The sequence below is a fragment of the Gopherus evgoodei genome, chromosome 1 (genome assembly GCF_007399415.2).
Source record: "Gopherus evgoodei ecotype Sinaloan lineage chromosome 1, rGopEvg1_v1.p, whole genome shotgun sequence".
Classification (NCBI taxonomy): Eukaryota; Metazoa; Chordata; order Testudines; family Testudinidae; genus Gopherus; species Gopherus evgoodei.
Window position 1 is genome coordinate 141,079,848 of NC_044322.1, and position 20,640 is coordinate 141,100,487.

Consider the following 20,640-nt stretch of genomic DNA (forward strand, 5'->3'; position numbering starts at 1 on the left):
GGTCACATTTAACATAGAAGGAAGAGAGAAATGAAGAGAGGGTGTGTGCATATGAGCACCTCACCATGAGCAGATGTATCAGAGGAATACATTTTATATCACCGTGATGGGTGTTTAAAAATTTAACTGCTTCAGTGTTAACTAGCATGCAAAATGCACCTGCTTAATGAATCTGGAAGACCCTGTGGAAGTGTCAAAGTTCCACTGGAATGTTGACACTAAAGAGAAATGCTGTATCACATGCCAACAGCTAAGTGGTTACATGGAATATTAAGTACTAAAAATTAATTTCAGCAGTGACATGAGGAGAAGCAAAAACAATGAGCTTTTATTTTTCTTAAACCCATTTTGAAAATTTCAATACTTGATGTTGGTGACCCCCCCCCCCCCGCCATGGTCTCTGTCCCACTGCCAGGCTCTCAACAGATCCTTCAACACCCCCACCCCCAAGGCTCCAGCAGAACAGCAGCAGCGAGAGGGGAAGACATCTTTTAGAAATTCTGACAACACAGTATAATAGATCTTCTTTGACATTTTCACTCCTTCAGCTTCAGTTAATGGACTCTATTGCTGACATTTACTGGTATCTACTTCTTTTTCACTGTGCCCTCATCCTGTTGACCCTGTACCCTCCACCCTCTCCCAACGCCCTCCTCTCCTTCCTGTCTACACCCTTTTCCTCCCTTTTTGTTTCTTTCCGTTCCCCAAAGCACACCCTCTAACAAAAGCACATAAAATGAATTTTAAAAAGTAATGAGCAATGGCTGTTTTAAATCCAAAAAATTCATTTGGGATATTGTTAGACTGCATTACTGCATAATCATATTACAATTACTCCTCATCCTCCTATTGTTGATTAGCTCAGTTCTTGTGCCTTGTCCAAAATTAGACTGTAAGCTCTTCAAGACAGGAATTGTCTGTTCATATCTTTGTATAGCCTGTATGAAAATAGGGATTCTATCTGATTGGAGTCTAAAGGAGTTAATGAAATATAAATAAATAAAGAAAAACTTTGATGACAACTCTTAAACACAACACATTTTTTCTAATGCTCTGTTATTAATCAATCTCAGTTAGTGCTAGATTTCTAGAATACCATACAGCTTGCTCTGATGCAACCTAACAGAATGAGGAGCTGAGAACAAGCAGAATCCAAGACCTCGATAGCAAGGGAGCCTGGGTAGAAACTCTGCTTCCACTCAAACATTTGTCACCCTTACTTGTTCACAGATCTTATGATAGCACAACCATCCTCCATTTAGAAAGGCTGAACTGAGCTCCCTTTGTAGTAAACATCACGGTAATCAGCCAGCAAATCTCAGTTGAACAATGCAAGGATTGGCATTTCCTGAAAGATGAAAACACCCCTTCCTCAGCACTCTGAGACCCCTCTCATTTGTTAACTGAAAAGATTTCCATTTGAAGTAACTGAACCAGCTGGAGGGGAAAAAAAAAAGTGCCTTCAATATTAAACAAAAATTCCTCAGATATAGAGTTGCTCTTCACTGATTTTCATTCTTGACATCAGCAGACAGAAGCTCATGAAGTTTAGCTTCCCTGTTTCTGTTCTTACTTGTATTTTGACAAAGATGGACTAAGAAAGGATTGGCAGAAGAGGAATTATAAATGCTCAGAGATTTTAAATTAAAGAATTGGTGTCATTGTACAAGCAGGTGAAACTTTTACTTAGATCTGCACATTACTGGGCAATTATGGTTCTACAAGAGGCAAAGAGAAATCATCAAAGAATGCCGTTGCAAAGGCACATGTAGGAAAAAGTAACTAGGGCATGCTATGGGCATGTCTACACATTGGGTGTGTCTACACAGCGAAGAAAAACCTGCAGCTGGCCTATGCCAGCTGACCTGGGCTCTCGTGGTTCCAACTGCAAGCCTGTTTCATTGCTAGGTAGACTTCTGGGGTCAGATTGGAGCCAAAGCTCTGGGACCTTCCCACCCTACAGGATTGCAGAGCCCTGGCTCCAACTTAAACTCACAAGTCTACATAGCAATGAAACAGCCCTGCAAACCCGAGTTGGTTGGCATGGGCCAGCCATGGATTTTTCTTCACTGTGTAGACATATCCCTATAAGCACTCAAGTCCAAATATACAGCTAGATTGTCACTTTGTAATTTGCACCAAGCACGGGACAGCAAATAGACCACACCTTAATCCTGGTTCATCCCTTGCTGGAGAGGGGAAGAAGGGGCAGAGAATAATCTTAATCCATGCCAGCTATTACTAAGAGTTGATTACTCTCCATCTTGGGGCCACTCAGCTGTGCTGGCCAACATATGAGGGATGACAGAGTCAAAGCTCTTCCCATTTCCTACCCCTGCCTGCCTAGTAGCAGTCATGCAAAGGGCTGCACTTCCATCTTGCACTTTGAATCACAATGTGCGTGGCTTACATAAGGGAATATGGAGTTACCTCATGCCCTCTTATTCCCCTCTGTGGTTATGTAGGGCAAATAACTACTCCACTAAGACTCTGCAGATGTAGGCAGGACCAGGCTTTATACTTTAAATATGTTTGATTTGGAAAATGAAAAGAAAGCTCTCTCATTCTGAAATGAGTTTTACAGTATGTTTTCTGGAGCAGTCTGGAAAGAAAAAAAAGTTTTTCCTGCACAATCATCAGTTCATAAAAGTATATGGCACACATCAACCTAAGAAACTAAATTTGTCCTCCCCCTCATCCCCCCAAAGACTGGTTTAAATTCAACACCAAAAAGGGTTTTATCTACCATAAGATACTCTGATTTAGAAACGCCAAAAGGCCACAAGGCCACGATGACAATAATTGCACCTTCTCATTGCAAGAGGACCCAAAGCTGACCTCACCATTTATACATGCAATTCTTCAGACCAGTATTTGAACTACTGCTACTTTGTCAAGTACTAAAACAGATAAAGAAGACTACTGAATACCTGAGAAGTGAACACTACCAAATAACACCTTCACAATAAAGACAGCAAGGGAAATAAGAAGTGGTCACTGCTATACCAAACTCCTCTAAACCCTCAAGCAATAATGATATTCCAGACTGGATCAGGCTTCTGAAAACTCTGGAGAGTTCTGCATTTGTTCCCAAGAACAATGCATTCTGGTGCACCATAAGGCACAACCCCAGAGTATGGCGATATAGTGTTCTACACAATCAGTCAAATATTGATTTTAAATATTTGCCTCATCTCTAGTTCCCTAATCAGTTCCACAATTACTTCACAATGTTAAAGTTTCTGCACCTCTCCCAGCATAGTTCAGAGCCGTAAAACATACCAGCCTCTACTGCAGGAGTCGGCAACCTTTCAGAAGTGCTGTGCCAAGTCTTCATTTATTCACTCTAATTTAAGGTTTCAGGTGCCGGTAATACATTTTAACATTTCAAGAAGGTCTCTCTCTATAAGTCTATATTATATAACTAAACTACTGCTGTATGTAAAGTAAACAAGGTTTGAAAAATGTTTAAGAAGCTTCATTTAAAATTTAATTAAAATGCAGATCTTGTCAGTTTAGTGCAGTGGTTCTTGACCTGGGGCGCACGCATCCCCTGGGGGTGTGAGACATGGGAGATTTTTTTAGAAGGTAAATCACAAAAACCACAAATTAAGCACAGGCACATAAGTACAACTACTTTGTTTCATCAAACCTATGTATTTATTAACATTATACATGTTTTAATGATTACCGTAATAGACAAAGTTTTTAAGTTTTCAAGTTTTTAAGCTAATTGTAGTGTAATTTTTGATAAAGGCTGCAGAGTACTGGGACCAGGCCAGGAGCAGAGCCCTGGGCTGTCTGCCAGTACCCTAGGCTGGCAGGAGGGCTGAGCAGGGCCAGAGGCCTGGACCCCGGCTGGCAGGGGTCCGGGCGGCTGGAACACCAGACCAGCAGCGAGGTGAGTGGGGCCAGCAACTGGTATCCCAGACCGTCAGCAGGCTGAGCGGGGCCAGAGGACAGAACCCCAGTCCAGCAGTGGGCTGAGCGGCTCAGCCTGGCAGCTGGTCTAGGGTTCCATCCGCTGGCTCCTGCCAGCCGGGGTCCTGGCCGCCGGCCCTGCTCAGCCTGCTACCGGCCAGAAGTTCCATTCACCACGCCAGCAGCGGGCTGGGCGGGGCCAGCAGCTGGGACTTTGGCTGGCAGCAGTGTGCAAGCAAAAATCGGCTAACGTGCTGCCTTTGGCATTTGTGCCACAGGTGGCCGACCCCTGCTCTACGGGTTTTCATGCCTTCAAAACAGCCAGTCATTGTCTTTTAAAATATCATCTTTTAAAATTCTACATGCAGCAAAAAAACTTCAGGACCAGACTTCAAAGAGAAACTGCTGAGCTTCAGTTCATCTGCAAATTTGACACCATCAGCTCAGGATTAAACAAAGCCTATGAATGGCTAGCCAACTACAAAAGCAGTTTATCCTCCCTTGGTTTTCACTCAACTGCTAGAAGAGGGCCTCATCCTCCCTGATTGAACTAACCTCGTTATCTCTAGCCTGATTCCGGCTTACACATACATATACCTGCCCCTGGAAATGAAGTTCCACTGTGTGTCAAGTGAAGTAGTACTTCCATATGTTTGTTTTAAACCTGATGCCTATTAATTTCACCAGGTGACCCCTAGTTCTTGTGCTATATCTAGGGATAAACAACACTTACCTATTCACTTTCTCCATACCATTCAAGATTTTATGCATCTCTATCAAATCCCCCATTAGTCATCTTTTTTCTAAGCTGAACAGTCCCAGGCCTTTTAATCGTTCCTTGTATGGAAGCTGTTCCAGACCCCTAATAATTTTTGTTGCCTCTCTCTGTACCTTTTTTTTTTTTAAGCTGTGGGAATGAGGACTGCATGTAGTAATTGAGGTGTTGGTGTACCATGGATTTATATAGTGGCATTAAGATATTTTCTGTTTTATTATCTATCCCTTTCCTAAAGGTTCCTAATATTGTTAGCTTTTTTGACTGCCTTTCCACATTGAGCAGATGTTTTCAGAGAACTATCCAACACCACAGGAGTTGTGTGTTATTATTCAAGAAGGATTGGTAACAGCTGATTTAGATCTCATCATTTTGTATGTATAGTTAGGCTTCCTGTAATTGCCAGGATAACCTCCTGAATCCTTTTTTAAATATCAGCATTTCATAAGCTGCCTTCCAGTCATCTGGTACAGAGGATGATTTAAGTGATAGGTTACATACGACAGTTAGTAGCTCTTCAATTTCATATTTGCGTTCCTTCAGAACTCTTGGGTGAATACCATATGGTCCTGGTGACTTATTACTGTTTAATTTACGAATTTGTTCCAAAACCTTCTCTGTTGACACCTCAATCTGAGGCAGAGCCTCAGATTTGCCATCTAAAAAGAACAGCTCCAACCCAGGTCTTCTGCAGTGAAGACTCATGCAAAGAATTCATTTAGCTTCTCCACAATAATTGTGTCTTTCTTGAGTGCTCCTTTAGCACCTCGATCATCCATTAGCCACACCAACTATTTGGCAGGCTTTCTGCTTCTGATGTACTTAATAAATGTTTGCTGTTAGTTTCTGTGTCTTTATCTAGTTGCTCTTCAAATTCTTTCTTGGCCTGCCTTTTTATACCTTTACACTTGTCTTGTCAGAGTTTATGTTCCTTTCTATTTTCCTTACTAAGATGTGACTTCAAATTTTTAAAAGATGCCTTTTTGCCTCTAATCACCTTTTTCACTCTGCTGTTTTACTATGACAACATATTTTTGTCCTCTTACTGCCTTTTTATTTGGGGTATACATTTACTTTGTGCCTCTATTAGTGTTTACATGTAGTTGCAGGCATTTCACTCTGTGAAAGTTCCCTTTAATTTCCATTTAGCTAGCTTCCTCATTTTTGCATAGTTCTCCTTTTTGAAGTAAATGTCACTGAGGTGGATTTCTTTTGTATTTCTCTCTCTACATGGATGTTAAATTTAATTACGTTATGGTTGCTATTACCTAGTGGTTGAGTTATATTCACCTCTTGGATAAGATTGTGTGCTTCCTTTTGTGGGTTCCAGGAAAAGCTGCTTCAAGAAGCAGTAATTTTTGGTATCTAGAAATGTTCTCTCTCCATCCCTTTGTGAGGTGACATGTTCCCAGTCAATATCTGGCATTGGCCACTGTCAGAAGACAGGATATTTGGCTAGATGGACCTTTGGTCTGATCCAGTATGGCCGTTCTTATGTTCTTAATATGAAGACAGTTGAACTCCCCCATCATTATTGCACTTTCTGCTTTTATAGACTCTCTAATCTCTCTGAGCATTTCACAATCACTGTCATCATCCTGGTCAGGTGATTTGCAGTATATTCCTACCATTACACTTCTTGTTCAAGCATGGAATTTCTATCTATAGAGATTCTATGGTATAATTTGATTCATTTAAGATTTTTATTTCATTTGACTCTGATTTCTTTCACATATAGTGCCACTCCCGCACCAGTGCAAGCTACTGTGTCACTCCTATCTATTTTGTACCCTGGTACAGGGCCGGTGCTTCCATTAGGCGACCTTAGGCGGTCGCCTAGGCACCAGGATTCGGGGAGCGGCATTTTGTGCGCTCTCCACGGGGCTCACGGGAGCTTCTGGTTCTGCTCCCGTTGCGCTGCCGAAGAAGGACCTTCTGCCGACGTGCCACAGAAAACAGCGGCAGGCAACTGAGCAGCTCAATGACTGCTGTTGTCGCCTGCGGCATTTTGGTGGAGGGTCCTTCTTTGGCGGCGCTACCGGAGCGGTACCGGAAGCTCCCACGCGCCCCATGGGGAGCGCACAAAATGCTACCCCCCTGAATTCTGCCTAGGGCACCAGAAACCCTGGCACCACTCCTGCCCTGATATTACCATGTCCCATTGAATAGCCTCATTCTACCAAGTTTCCACAATGCCAATTATATTTTAGTGTATCATTTAATACCAGCCACTCAAGTTCACCCATCTTAGTATTTGGACTTTTAGCATTTGTATAAAAGCACTTACATTTTGTCAATATTCAGTTGCTTGCCTTCAAATATTATATTGCAATAGGACTCTTTTATATTTGACTGTTCCCTCACCAGCTCCTACCTGTACTTTACCAACTTCTTTCCTATCCTCTTTATTATGATATAGAGTTCTCCCTTTAAGAAATTCATCCCTAAGGGATGTATCCACCCGAACCGTGTGCTCCTCTGCACTGGTCAGCTTTCTCCCAGGCCTTAGCTTGAAAAAAATCTACAACCTTTTAAATTTTACATGCCAGTGATCTAGTTCCATTTTGGTTCAGGTGCTGTCCATCCTTCCTGTAAAGCCTCCTTCTCTCCCAAAAGGTGCCCCAGTTCTTAATAAACCAAAAACCTTCCTGCCTACACCATCGTCTCATCCATGAGTTGAGATCCTGCAGCTCTGCCTGGAACATTTCAGATAATGCTACCATCAAAGTCCTGGACTTTACTCTCTATTCAGCAGCCTAAATTTGGTCTCCAGGACTGTTGTCTTACTTTTCTCTGTCATTGGTACCTACATGTACCACAACCCCCAGCTTTTCCCCAGCACTGCACTTAAGTCTGTCTAGCTATCTCATGAGATCTGCAATCTTTGCACATGGCAGGCAATTTAGCATATGGTTCTCTCATCACAAACCCCACTATCTGTATTTCTAATAATTGAATTACCCATTACTATTATCTGGATCCTTCTGGTAACTGGGTTTCCTTTCCTGGAGGAGTATCCTCAGTGTGAGCGGACACCATGACATCATATCAAAGGAAGGTCCTAACTATGGAACTGTTTCCCTCTGCTCCAGCTTGATGTCCTCCTTCCCCAAGACTTTCATCATCTTCTACAGCACAGAGGTTGTCAAAGCCTGTTCTGTGTCGCTGAGGGGCATGAGCTTGTGGGTGTGGCTTGTACCACATGCGCACACATGCCACCTCCCCACAAGGCAGGTAATCTTACATGCTGCACTCAGGGCAACAAACTGGATAGCCCACACCCTGCCTGCATTCTTTTTACTTTTGTAGGGTTGTTTTTTTTTGAGGGGATGGGGGAAGGTGGCACGGGTTGTTGGCCTAAGTTTAGAGTATGTTTGTTAGGTGTATCAGGGCTTTTTTCCCCTCTTTCTCCTCCCTCCCGCCCCGTAACTTTCTTTTGTAGGGGGCTTCTCTGGCACCTTTCTAATAGTTAGGTTACAGTCCCATGACCTCCTCCCCCTGCAGCTGAACTCTCACTGCACCCACACTCCATTTATCTTGGTAGTTCAATCTGTTATGGGGCTCCCTGTGCTCCTGATCTGCCCTGGAAGGAATGCCTCTCTCACTCCCTCACTAAACTCCCCTGTTCGTTAGCTCCTCTGGTATCTTACAGAGCTGGCTTCTTAAACCCCTGTTCCCCTGAGATAGCCCCATCCCCTTGTCAAGGGATCCTAAAAGGGTTATGGATCAAGGAATAGCAAGCTAGAAGCTCATCAATAAGCACTCAGCCTAGCCTAGTCTAGCCTAGCTGGCCAATTGGCTTAGCACACAGCCCCCAAAACAGACCATGCTATAATCTTCAGGCAAGCAAGCACATAAACAAACTAAAAGAAAGTCACTCCAAGCATCACTTAAGTCTCCTCTCCTTCCCCTGGAGAACTCCTCACAGAACTCCTGTTCACTAGCTTCCTGGTTCAAGCGTTGGTGCTGTCACTGGTCTCATTGAGAGGTCCTCCCTACATTTGCCCCAGCACTGGAGTCCCGAGTCTGTCACTTCACCGCTCTACCTATGGGTTGTTTGCAGCGTTGTTGAAGCCGTATCGGTTCCAGGATATCAGAGAGACAAGGTGGGTGAGGGACAATATCTTTTATTGGACCAACTTCTGTTGGTGAGAGACATAAGCTTTGAAGCTTACACAGAGCTCTTCTTCTGGTGACCTGAAGTTCGTCCAATAAAAGATATTACCCCACCCCACTGTATCTCTTTACCTAGGAGTGACAGACAAGTTACCCACCTTCCTCACAGTCTCAGTATTTCTGCTTGGGCATGTCACAGCCAGCACTTTTGTGTGACTCTTCTCACAGCTTAATTCCCTTTGCCCCTGGCCCTGGGCTCATTTCTGTTCTCATGCTAGACTATGTGATGCTAGACTGTGTGCTGCAGCTGGTGGCTGCTCCTTCACTGCTCTCATGTCTACACTGTAATCACATGCTGGGACTGCAGCTGAATTAGCTTTAATCTAGCTAGTGCGAGTATCAAGGGCCAGTGCGAGCACAGGAGTTCAGCATGGTCTAACTGTCTGAGTAAGTACCCAGGATTGCACATGGGCTTGTAAAGCCCACATTGCCACAGATTCACTGCACTGGTACCTGCGATAGCTAGATTAAAGCTAGATCAACGGCAATCACACCCGTGTGATTGGAGTGTAGACATACCAAGTATCTGGCCAGTGCTGCCCTATTTGAAGAAGAGGGGCAGGCCTCCCATCAGATCAACGCAGCTCCTGAATTCCTGTTGCACAGCTCCCTCTTGTTCAACACCTGGCTACCTCCCTACCCTGAGGTCCCTTAATTAACCTGTTCTTACTAGCCCTCCTTTTAGTCCTTCCCCAGCAGCCAGAGCATTACTTTTCCACCCCCGGATTCTGGGCTGCTTTTGCGAGCTTTCCCCATGACCCTGCCTAGAGCTTTCACAATGCTCTCGGCCTTCCCTCTCATATCCATGCATGGGACTGTGGCAACCTCATCTGGCCTACTGGCTCCTCCTCTTCTCTTTTCCCTGTCCCCTTTTCCTCCATGCAACTGCTGAGCTGCTTATCTCACAGGTGATTGCTTTCAGGTCTGCTTCCTCTGCTCTGCATGGCTGTATGGCTGCCCCAAAACAGCATGCACTGCTGCTTTCATGCCTGCATGCACTGATGGCTTTCACTGTTCTGGTCTCCTGCCACAGCAGCTACAAAACACATCTGAATCCTCAGACAAAACTCAGTTTTCTGAAACCTGCTGCCAGTGCTAGACCACAGTATATCAGTGGGGTTGATCCAACCTGTTCGCTGGCTCTTCTCCCAGATATCAGTTGTTAAGGGGATTGAGGTTGACCCATTGACTTATTGGTGCAGGTCATTGACCTCTGCCTGTGTTTCTGCTCCCCCCTCTTCTCTCGATTCACAAATGGTCTTTCATATCAGTCTGGTTATCTGTAGTCATTATGAAGATTCTCTATAATTAAGGCTACGATTTAGTCACGGAGGTCATGGCAGTCACGGATTCTGTGACTTTACCGGACCTCCATGACTTCTTCAGCTTCAGCTGTCAGCAGCTGGAGCCGTGGCAGGGGCTGGAGCCAGGGCTATGCTCCCCACGTAGCCCCACAGTGGCCATGCACCCCTGCCCTGTAGTGGACGATGCAGCTGGGGCTGTGGACCTCTGCCCCAGCTTGTATAGTTATTTTTAGTAAAAGTCACAGGCTCCATTTACTAAAAATAATCGTGACAAAATCTTAGCCTTATCTATAATACATGACATCCATCTCTCTCTTTCTTGATTTAATAATCCTGTAGTTTATTTTCCCTGAAGGAACACAGTAAAGTTTAAGAAATAAACTTGTCTGAAAATTGTTTACCTACTACTTAAGATCATAATGAAGAAATTAGACAAAAATGCAGTAACAGTTCTCAGGGCTTTTTTTTTTTCCCCTGTTTTGCTTCCTTTGTGCATTTGACAACACTTTGTATAGTCAGTTTCACTATTTCCTCTACAGAGTCAGTTTTTTTTCCATTTCTGTTTCTGTGGGTTTTTCATACAATGAAATTGGAGAAAATTCATTTACAACAGTATGAAAATGTAACTGTAGAAAAACTTTTCAGGGCAATTTGGGGCAATTAATAAACTTTTTGTTTAAAACTGACTAGACAAAGTTTATGTCGTCCCTTTACTTTTTCTGCTTCTCCTGAGAGAGCCACTTTCTCTTCTGCAAAATAGCTGTCAAGTTCCTCTTAACTTTTCATTATAAGTGCTTCCTCAAAAGTTAACAGCTTTAAGTGAACATGCCCTAGTCTGCACAAACTCTACAACATTTTAATGGATTTTTTTTAAAGAGAAAAAGATGACAAAGTAGTTAAAGCAAGGGCCATGGAATCAAGAGATTTGAGTCCTATTGCTGACTTTGACAGACTTTTTTTGACAGACCTTGGTCAAGTCACTTAATCTCTCCATTTCACTTTCTACATATGTAAAAAATAAAGTTGCCCCTGGAGTCAGTGAATAACCACCCCTGTGATATGACATCGTATAACCATCTTTTGGAACCCTGATCTACGTCAAGTGTCTGGAGCCAGGAAATAAAACATACTTACCATTATTCTGTGTGTCATTCCTTTATTACACTTAGCTATCCTATCGGTGCGCTGTGAAGCTAAATAAATTAGTGCCTTCGAGACTCTTGTATGGACACCATCACACCCAGTGCAACAAGCAAAAAATGTTCATTCAACAAAAACCAGAAGGCACTGCAGAGAGAGATTTAATGGAAGCCCTATCTAAGGCCACGTCTACACTACAGCATAAAATCGAAATTATTAAAACCAGTTTTATAAAACTGGTTTTATAAAATCGATTTTACGCGTCCACACTAGGGCACATTAATTCAGTGGTGTGCGTCCATGGTCCTAGGCTACCATCGATTTCCGGAGCGGTGCACTCTGGGTAACTCAGTAAAAGAATGAGACCACTAACTTCAATTTCGGTCCACACTAACCCTAAATCGATATAGTAATATTGATTTTAGGGTTACTCCTCTCGTTCGGGAGGAGTACAGAAATCGATTTTAAGAGGCCTTAAAATTGATTTAAAATGCCTTGTAGTGTGGACGGGTACAGCGTTAAATCGATTTAACGCTGTTTAAATCGATTTAACGCTGTAGTGTGGACCAGGCCTTAATCTTCACTCTAGTATCATTACCATAACATTATAGTACTAGTAGAAAGCAATGAGATTTCCATAAGATACATGGAACAGGTCTTTAAAAAAGGTCTTCACTCATAACTGTACAATTTAGCAAAAACTACACACCTTTCCAGGCCCTGGGTATCGTGCCAATGAAAGGGCATACACAGAAGTGCGTCACAGGAGGAATGAATTTTTTGAAAGATGATTGATAAAACAATGAAAAATTAAAATAATAAAAGGAACCAATAGGGCATCATGTCAGTGCACAAGAGGAATAAACATTTGGGGTCATGCTTACTCAAGTCACTGTGTCTATGAATTACCAGAATCAGAACAATGAGAATCTATATACCCGGTAATTCTACCCTCCCCAGAATTATCTAGCTTACACATTATCGACAGTCAGCTAGTTTTATATAATATCAAAAATAAGTTACAGGAGTGAAAATGCCCCCACCAAACACCATTAATTTAACTTTTTATTCTTTGTGTCTTCAGTAGGTTTTAACCAGAGGAATCAAAATGTTTTGAGTTGTGTAAGAAAAATAATCATAATAAATGCACTCACAGGCTCATGCCATGGATGTCATACTTCAGCTGGAAGAATGTTTTTAAAGCCTATATCAGTTTCTGAAAATAACGTGTTTTAGTGGAAACAGTGACAGATCATACAACAGCACACAATATGTGGCATTATAACAACTGCACTGGACACTACTTCCAAACAGTCAGCCTTTCAGGATTTGACATTAATTATTACATTTTGTTTAGAAGAGTTTGGAGTGTGTGTGCGTCCATGGTCCTAGGCTACCATCAATTTCCGGAGCGGTGCACTCTGGGTAACTCAGTAAAAGAATGAGACCACTAACTTCAATTTCCGTCCACACTAACCCTAAATCGATATAGTACTTGCAGTATATGATTAGGATGCTTCAGCACCTTTATTTGGCAGGTACGACTCTTATTTTGCAGATGTGAAAACAGACACAGAGGCCTAAATTTTCAAAAGTGATTTGTGATTTTTGATGTCCAACTTGAGGCAAATTAAAGTGCATTGAAGGCACTCAGCCCTGTTGGAAATCAACACACATTACAGTGCTTAGAATTGGGCACTCAAAATCACTAATCATTTTCAAACTCTTAGGCCCAAATTTTTCAGTAATTTGAACAAAGTCACATAGCATTTCTGTACCTGACTTGAGAACAGATCCTATTACTCCTTATTGAGGAGCACCAAGCCCTAGATCATACTCCCTAAGTCGTGCAGAAAAGGAAATCCCTAGAATTACTAATTCACCCCTAAAGGATATATTTAAAATTACACCCAACATGTTTCCCTAAATTACTTCCATCAAACCAATCAGTTCTAGTACAGTGTCTCTGTGGGCTATCTATGGTAGCCAGAAGGACACATATTAAAGCTATCGAGAATATTCAGCCGGAAAAGCAAAATGAAAAGAAAAAAAAATCAGGACTGCAGCCCCTGCAACCAGCCCTCTCAATTCTTCTTGTTCTATTCAGTTGTGAGCCAAACAAATCGCTAGAGGTGATTTCCAACAAACAATCCTGTAACAAAACGGCTACCCCCTTTAAGCAGCTAAAGACAATTAGTAATATGGGCAGGCTACTATTGGGAGGCATTTGGCTGACCTGAAGCATTCCCAGATCACGACTGCAATCTGAAGGAGTTAGACCAGTGGCTCTCAACATTTCCAGACTACTGTACCCCATTCAGAAGTCTGATTTGTCTTGCATACCCCCAAGTTTCACTTCACTTAAAAACTACTTGCTTACAAAATCAAACATAAAAATATATAAGTGTCACAGCACACTATTACTGAAAAACTGCTTACTCTCTCATTACTACCATATAATTATAAAATAAATCAACTGGAATACAAATATTGTACTTACATTTCATTGTATAATATATAGAGCAGTATAAACAAGTCATTGTGTGAAATTTTAATTTGTACTGACTTCATGAGTGCTTTTTATGTAGCCTGTTGTAAAACTAGGCAAGTATCTAGATGAGTTGATGTACACCCCTAAAAGACCTCTGCGTACGCACAGGGATATGCATACCCCTGGTTGAGAACCACTGAGTTAGACTAACTGATTATTTAATTAAGTACAAACCTTTATAAGAGGAACTTCATTGTTGCATTACAAAAAACACCCCCTCCATTACAATGCGGGGCTCTGAAGAAACCATAAGGCACAATACTGTAGCCTAAAAAAGAAAACTCTTTTTCATTTAGAAATGTATTCTCTCTCAAATATGTAGACTGCAACGGGGGGGGGGGGGGGGGGTTGCCTTTTAAGGGCTACAGGCCTGTGGCAGCATAGAGTAGGGCTTAAAAAACATCCCTGGCACCTAGTTGCTCAAAGACAAAATAAATTGAACTAGTAAAAAACGCCTGTAATATATATATCTAATGCCACATCACCAAGACCTGAAGAAGAGCTGCGTGTAAGCTCAAAAGCTTGTCCCTTTCACCAACAGAAGTTGGTCCAATATAAGATATTACCTCACCCACCTTTTCTAATAAAATATTTCCGTTCTTTCCCCATCCCAAATCAATGTAACCCTCCCCATGCATCTCTTACTGGGCTCTTCTTCACGTCTGCGTGTTGCAAGAGGTGTCTGCTTAGCTCCCCTCCCTCTAACAAGATTCTCTTGGTAATCTGCTGCCGAGAGAAAGAGGAGATGGGCAGTGGCAGCAACATTCTCTTAGTTACATCTGAGCTTCTCCACCCAGTTCCTCCTCTAAACCCTCAACTTTGTACTGAAACAGAGTGAGAGCATGAGTTAGAAGAGCTGAGAGAAAAAACTGCTGCATAGTGGACAAGGACCCTGTCTGTCCAGGAGCAGAGGGGATAGCTGTGGGAAGGAGGCAGCATTTGAAAAATTCATCAGCCTTCTACTATACAGAGTTGGATATAAAAGTGGGACACCACCACCCTGTTAAGGAGCCCTGCTGCCATCCCTAGATCTTGGGAGGAGGAGGAGGAGGATGCTATCTTTCACACCATTTGATAGCTACATCTTTTATATCAGATTTGGTTTAGGCAGTGTTTCATTAATTTGAAGCTATATCCTTCTAGCTACTGGAAGAGAGAAAACAACTTTCTATTTTCTTCTCTTTCCACCAAAGCTTCTGGGGTGCTGGAGTGGGGGGCGAGAGAAAAGTGATCTCTGCTACTCTACCCATCTCCTAACATCCTTTTTAGTATCCTTAAAAAAATTAAAAAAATCACACTGTCACAAAAGAGCTTCTGTTTGGGAAAGAATGGGAAAAAAAGATACATTCAGGACTGAAGTTTGCTAACAGCATTGCACAGGAGCACTATATATGCTTCTAGCTGCCAGTCTGATAAGCTTTAGTAAGCCACCCATGTAGCTTTCCTTAATTAAAATAAATCTAGACAAGATCTCTTTAGAAGGAAAGAAGCTGTGCTTTTGTAAATGGAAATAAAAATGGAAATTGACATACTGAATACATCTGTATGCCAATCAAGGAAAGATTTTTGTTATCTTCCCAACATTACTGGTAGCCTTTAACAACTGTATACATGCTGTGCTTTAAAACACTAAAAACAATGAAAGCTTACATTCTGTTATTTTAATTTTTTGTGAACAAAGCACACCAGTTTAACCAAAGTCTATACTTTGATATACTGTACCTTTTCTGGTGGTTCTAATTGTCTCAGAAAACAGTAAAGGGCTTCCATTGGAAACTTCATCCATTGGCTTCTCTGGTGGTTTGTTGGCAATACTTTCTTTCTTCATGTCCTTCTTTATTTCCTGTATGGGAGGAAAACGGAAAGACAGCTTACAAGAAGTCTCACAAGATACTCGTAAGTCTCAAGTGTCGAGCACTGGAGAAAGTCATAGATGTGAACTGTGAGAAGTCCCAAAGGCTCAAAGTCTGACAGCTATACTCACCCATGTATTTTTATATTTCACAATAATTTGGATTATTCTTACTCTTATCTGCAGACAGCAGAGTGTTACACTCTTACCATCGTACAGTTATGGCAGTGACAGTTTATTGCCACTCCAGTACATGGAACAACTTGACACATTTCTGAACTGGCATCTATCATATTTAAATAGCTTCCAAACACTTTTGTTTAATTGAAATTAATTTAAAAAAAATTCACCCAGTGGGGAACTCAAGATTGTGTCAGATAAAATCTTTAAACTGCCTCTCCCTTCTCAAAATAAGAATATTTCAATTCAAACTGCTGTAGTATATACTCAATGTGTGTACAGCCACAACGTAATAAATAATATTTCTTCCCCAACTCCTAGACATATTTATACGTGATAATGCCATAATGAAAATCAAGCAGGCTAATAGATTATCAAAATTTTCCCCAATCAGTGCTTTAAAAGGGTTAATCTCACCAATTTAATCATATTTTTGTCTGTAAAATGTCTGCTTTCTATTTTACCAGCAGCACCTAAAATTACTATAGCAGAACGATTACAGAAAAATATTTTTCACCATTGTTCTAACATGAATACTTGTGCATTTGACAATGTAGCACAGAGTCAGCTACATGGTTACCCTTGTAAAGGCAGTTTGTCATGTTGTTGTGTTGAAATGCCTACAGAAACAACAGGGGGTATGAAAACATTTTTTTTAAATAGGAAAATCTGACTAGCGCTATAAATATTGTAAGGGGCACCCAGGGCATGTATCAGCTACTACTGATAACATATTTTGCAACTGACTACCTTTTAAGGAGACTGTCTCTTTAGCAATAGATGGGGAAAAAACAGTGGAGTGAACTTTCATCATACCGCTCGCTCCCTCCCTCAGCACTGAGCCAAAGGGAAAGATTTTCCCAATAGTTCACAGTTAATTCTCATTAGACAAATATTTACAGAACATATGCAGGATCACCATTCCACAAACCTTTCATGCGGATCTTAAAATACAACCTGCTTTCAGTTCTTATTTGGCCTCATCACTGTAATATCTGAACACCACATAATCTTTAACAATCTTCACAACATCCCTCTGAAGTCACACATGAAGTAGAAAATTGAACCTGGGTCTCCTAAATTCCAGGCTAGAGCCCCACTCTCTGACTCACCCATCTTTAACTTTTTTGTTCTAAATTCTAACAAATATCTAAACTTACATTTTATTTCTACAATTTCAGACCCTGAAATGTCTCAGCAGTAATATTGTGAATTCTCTTGAAATTTTTCTAAAGATTTTTATTAAATGTAGCCACCCAAACAGTACTACTTAACCAAGCACTGTATTATCATTATTTGTATGAACCTGAGCTGTCTGCCACTTCTCCAAAATGCATACACGTAGGATGCAATTAATGCACAGATGTCAGAAACTGGAAGTTGTATAATGCTGCACCTTTAAGGAGTGAACATGTCTGTGACTGAGCTTCCCAAGCAGTGCATAGCATCATATCCCTATGCTTAGTATGCATGATCCAGAAAGTATACGTCAAAAATGATGCACGCATTTAAAAAGGTAACAATACTTTTTAAAAATAGACTAGTCTAGTACATGGATTGTTATAAGAGTATATTTTTAATATCTTAAAATGGAAGGAAAGAATGAACTTGTTCATTCTACATCTGGAGCTCCCAAACTCAGTTTGCTACTCTAGATGACAGACTACCGGAATATCAAATGGATACTGACAATTTAAGTGGAAGGAGCTAGTATGTCAAAACTTTAGTCTTCTTCAAGCATTACCTCAGAGATCCTGCCTTATTGCCAGAGGTAGTTTCCTATGCACATTGCCAAGTAGATTTTTCAAAACCTCATGTCAATGAGAAACTCAATGTTCAACTAACGAGAGCTAGAAAATTAACTTCTACAGCTACCAGTGGCAAATAGGACACTTTTTCCTTGTTGAATACAGCTCATGGGAAAAGTAATAAGCCAGCAATTTCTGCAGAATGATTTTCAATACAAAAAATTAAATTCATAGCTCTAAAAAAGCAAGCCTTCTGATGTGAATCAGTGAAGTGCAGCCTTCCAGAGTCTGTAGAGACAACTCCAGTGCTTCTGCTCCAGTTTATAGCTTTCCCAAAAAGCACCACTGTTCAATTTACAAAACACAGGGAGCTGGAGGAAAGAGTGTGCCACAAGCTGGATTTTAAAGGTAATTGGGCTCTACCCCACCAGTGAGGGATTAGCTACCTACCCCTCAAACACACACCCAGCTGATCTTGATGGACTGGGCCAACTATCAGATCCAGGTGCGAAGGAGTTAGGAGCTTTCCATAAAGGTCTGGGGAGGCAACAAACTTATCAAACATCTCCTACCTAGGGGCTGACAAAGATGCAGCCCATCCAACTTCCAGAGATCAAGGATGGCGGCATCCTCATGCCCATCACCTGTAGGCTGGAGTGGGGGCTGGAACTCTCACTAGCATTTCCCCTGGACCTCATGGGCAGGGCTCTTCTCCCCTTCATTGTTCATGTAGCCTTTGTCTAATACTCCACCCCATCCCACTCCACTATCTGTAGATTTTAATAGCTACCACCCCACAGCTAATTAAGATTGGGAGGGGCTGTCTCTCCCCCAAACTCCTACTGATGTCAGGGGGCACCAAATTCTGACTTATACAGGGTCCTGTACCACAAGAGGCTGGTCTTGATTAACCACGTTAGGGCAAGCCACAGCTGGCTCCGAATCCTTGAATGCTTGTGGAGCTCTCCAGAAGACAACAGATATCATAGTTGATAGGGCGTCTCCATAAAGTTTTATTGAATCAAACTAATGAAAAAGGGACTATGGAAGAGATGAATGGCATTCTCTCACACACTATACATATACTTTTTAAAACTGTTTTCTTGGCATCACATGAATAAAAATGGCATTTTCATGTCTCATACCAATAATATATTCACTACCTCTTGAGTCTATGATTCTAAGGACTCCAGCAAAGATGTCCAGAACATAAGAGAAAGAAGTCTCTTATTCTGAAAGTTGAATGCTTCCAGATTACATCTATTTCAGATACTTTCCAGAAGAAAATCAATCAATCATTCTCCAGCTTCCTAGAGCAAATCTCCATTAACCCTCCTAAGAGGCTTTTCCCTTATCAACTACCATACCAACCTGCCAGCTTGCACTCCAAATTTCATCACACTAGTGATCCTTCTTGCTGTCTGGCAATCTACTTTATGACCTTGAGTGCCATAAAATAACCCTTGAATTTCCCCTGCCGTAAGGCCTTGATCTTGAGAAACTGACGCAGATGCTTAACCTTTAAGCACATGATCAGTGCTACTGAACTCAAAGTTATGCACATAAATCTGCAGAATTGAGGCCACAGTTTGCAACCTCATCTCTCTGGTTCCTGATAGTTGTGCTAACTGTCCAGTCTCTCTATTTCTGTCAAATCCATCTCGAATGGTCAACACTGGACATACCAGATCTAACCTTGCAGACCTTGGTGTAATTAAATGTTTCTTAAGTCCTCCTCTAACTATAATGTATCAGCCCACTCTTTCTTTCACTCTATTCTTTTTCATTAACCTAGACAAGAGACCCATACTGGCTTTCTAGTTTGCTTTCTCTCCTCCTCACCTCAGTGGACTTGGTTCAGCATCCCATGTTACTTCTGCTCCTCAGGCCTTTTTTACATACTATATGCAAACAACAACATGAAATTAGAGTCCCAGTCCTGCTTGGATGGAGTTGCAGATTACCCAGAGACTGAATATAGAAAATGTAGGAAAATCTCTAAAATGGAACTGGAGAACAGTGAAGGTACAAGACAACTCCTTTTAAAAACTTACCAAAAAGGCCTTAAAAGTAAGACCCAAAATTTAGAAATACATTAGGCTGAGATTCTCTGCTGCACATCTAAGAGACTCAGCACAGAACATGCAGCCTAGGAGGAGGGGAGGCTATGGTGACATTGAGCCACCTATGCACCCTCTTTATCCTGGGCTGCTCCATCCAGGGGTTGGATTAGTTCTTGGCATAACAGACAGACCTAAGGGCCTTTGTAAATTATGACAGTCTTGATGGCCTGCATTGCTTCGCGAAAGCTATGCAGCACTCCTGCTTCAACCCTAACATGCTGCTTCTTCCCTCAGTCCTGGCCCCTCTGTCAGGGCTTATGGGAGTCCTCAGACAGCAGCTTTACAGCTGTCCTCCACAATGTCAACACTAAGGAAATTCTCCTCCTGCTGGAACTAGGGTTGTAGGACCCCCTGTATGCCACTTCAGCCCTTTTACCTGGTGTAAGAGGGCTGGAATGGGGATGAGGCTCTTAGACTGCCAAGTCCTAGGGTGTCTCAAATAATTGCATTGATGCTTGCGATAAAATAATGCAGACAAAGGCATCAAACTCTGGCCAAGAAGTTCTAGTTATCACAGTCTACTCTGGCTCATAATGAAGAGTGCACTGAAAATGTCTGTCCTGGATCATTAAGCTTTGAGACAATTGCAACTGTTCCAAAAGCCAGGGACTAGCTACACCATCGCTCAAACCATAACATTTAGAATCATATCTGTACACCACACGCTCATCCCAAAGATCACTCTTCAGCATAAGGCATAGAGCACGAGGCTGTGCATGAGAAGGAATGGCAGGTCTGGGAATGGAGAAATCTTGAGTTTTAAAAACAGTAAACCCCACTTTGAACATATCTTTCCTAGTGGAGTGCAAGGGACCATTTCTGGCATTCTATCTATCTTAAATTTATACTGGTACCCATCACTGTGGCCTG

The 20,640-nt window shown here is 41.8% G+C and overlaps 1 protein-coding gene across 4 annotated transcripts in view; it reads right to left on the minus strand.

Annotated features, from left to right (window-relative positions):
* The window catches only part of SH3KBP1 (SH3 domain containing kinase binding protein 1), a 366,732-nt gene that overhangs the window by 225,296 nt on the left and 120,796 nt on the right, over positions 1-20,640 (minus strand). For all 4 annotated transcript variants that reach the window (XM_030574488.1, XM_030574496.1, XM_030574505.1 and 1 more), the window contains one exon: positions 15,590-15,710. In XM_030574488.1, the coding sequence (XP_030430348.1) occupies positions 15,590-15,710 (121 nt within the window). The remainder of the gene's footprint in view (positions 1-15,589; positions 15,711-20,640) is intronic.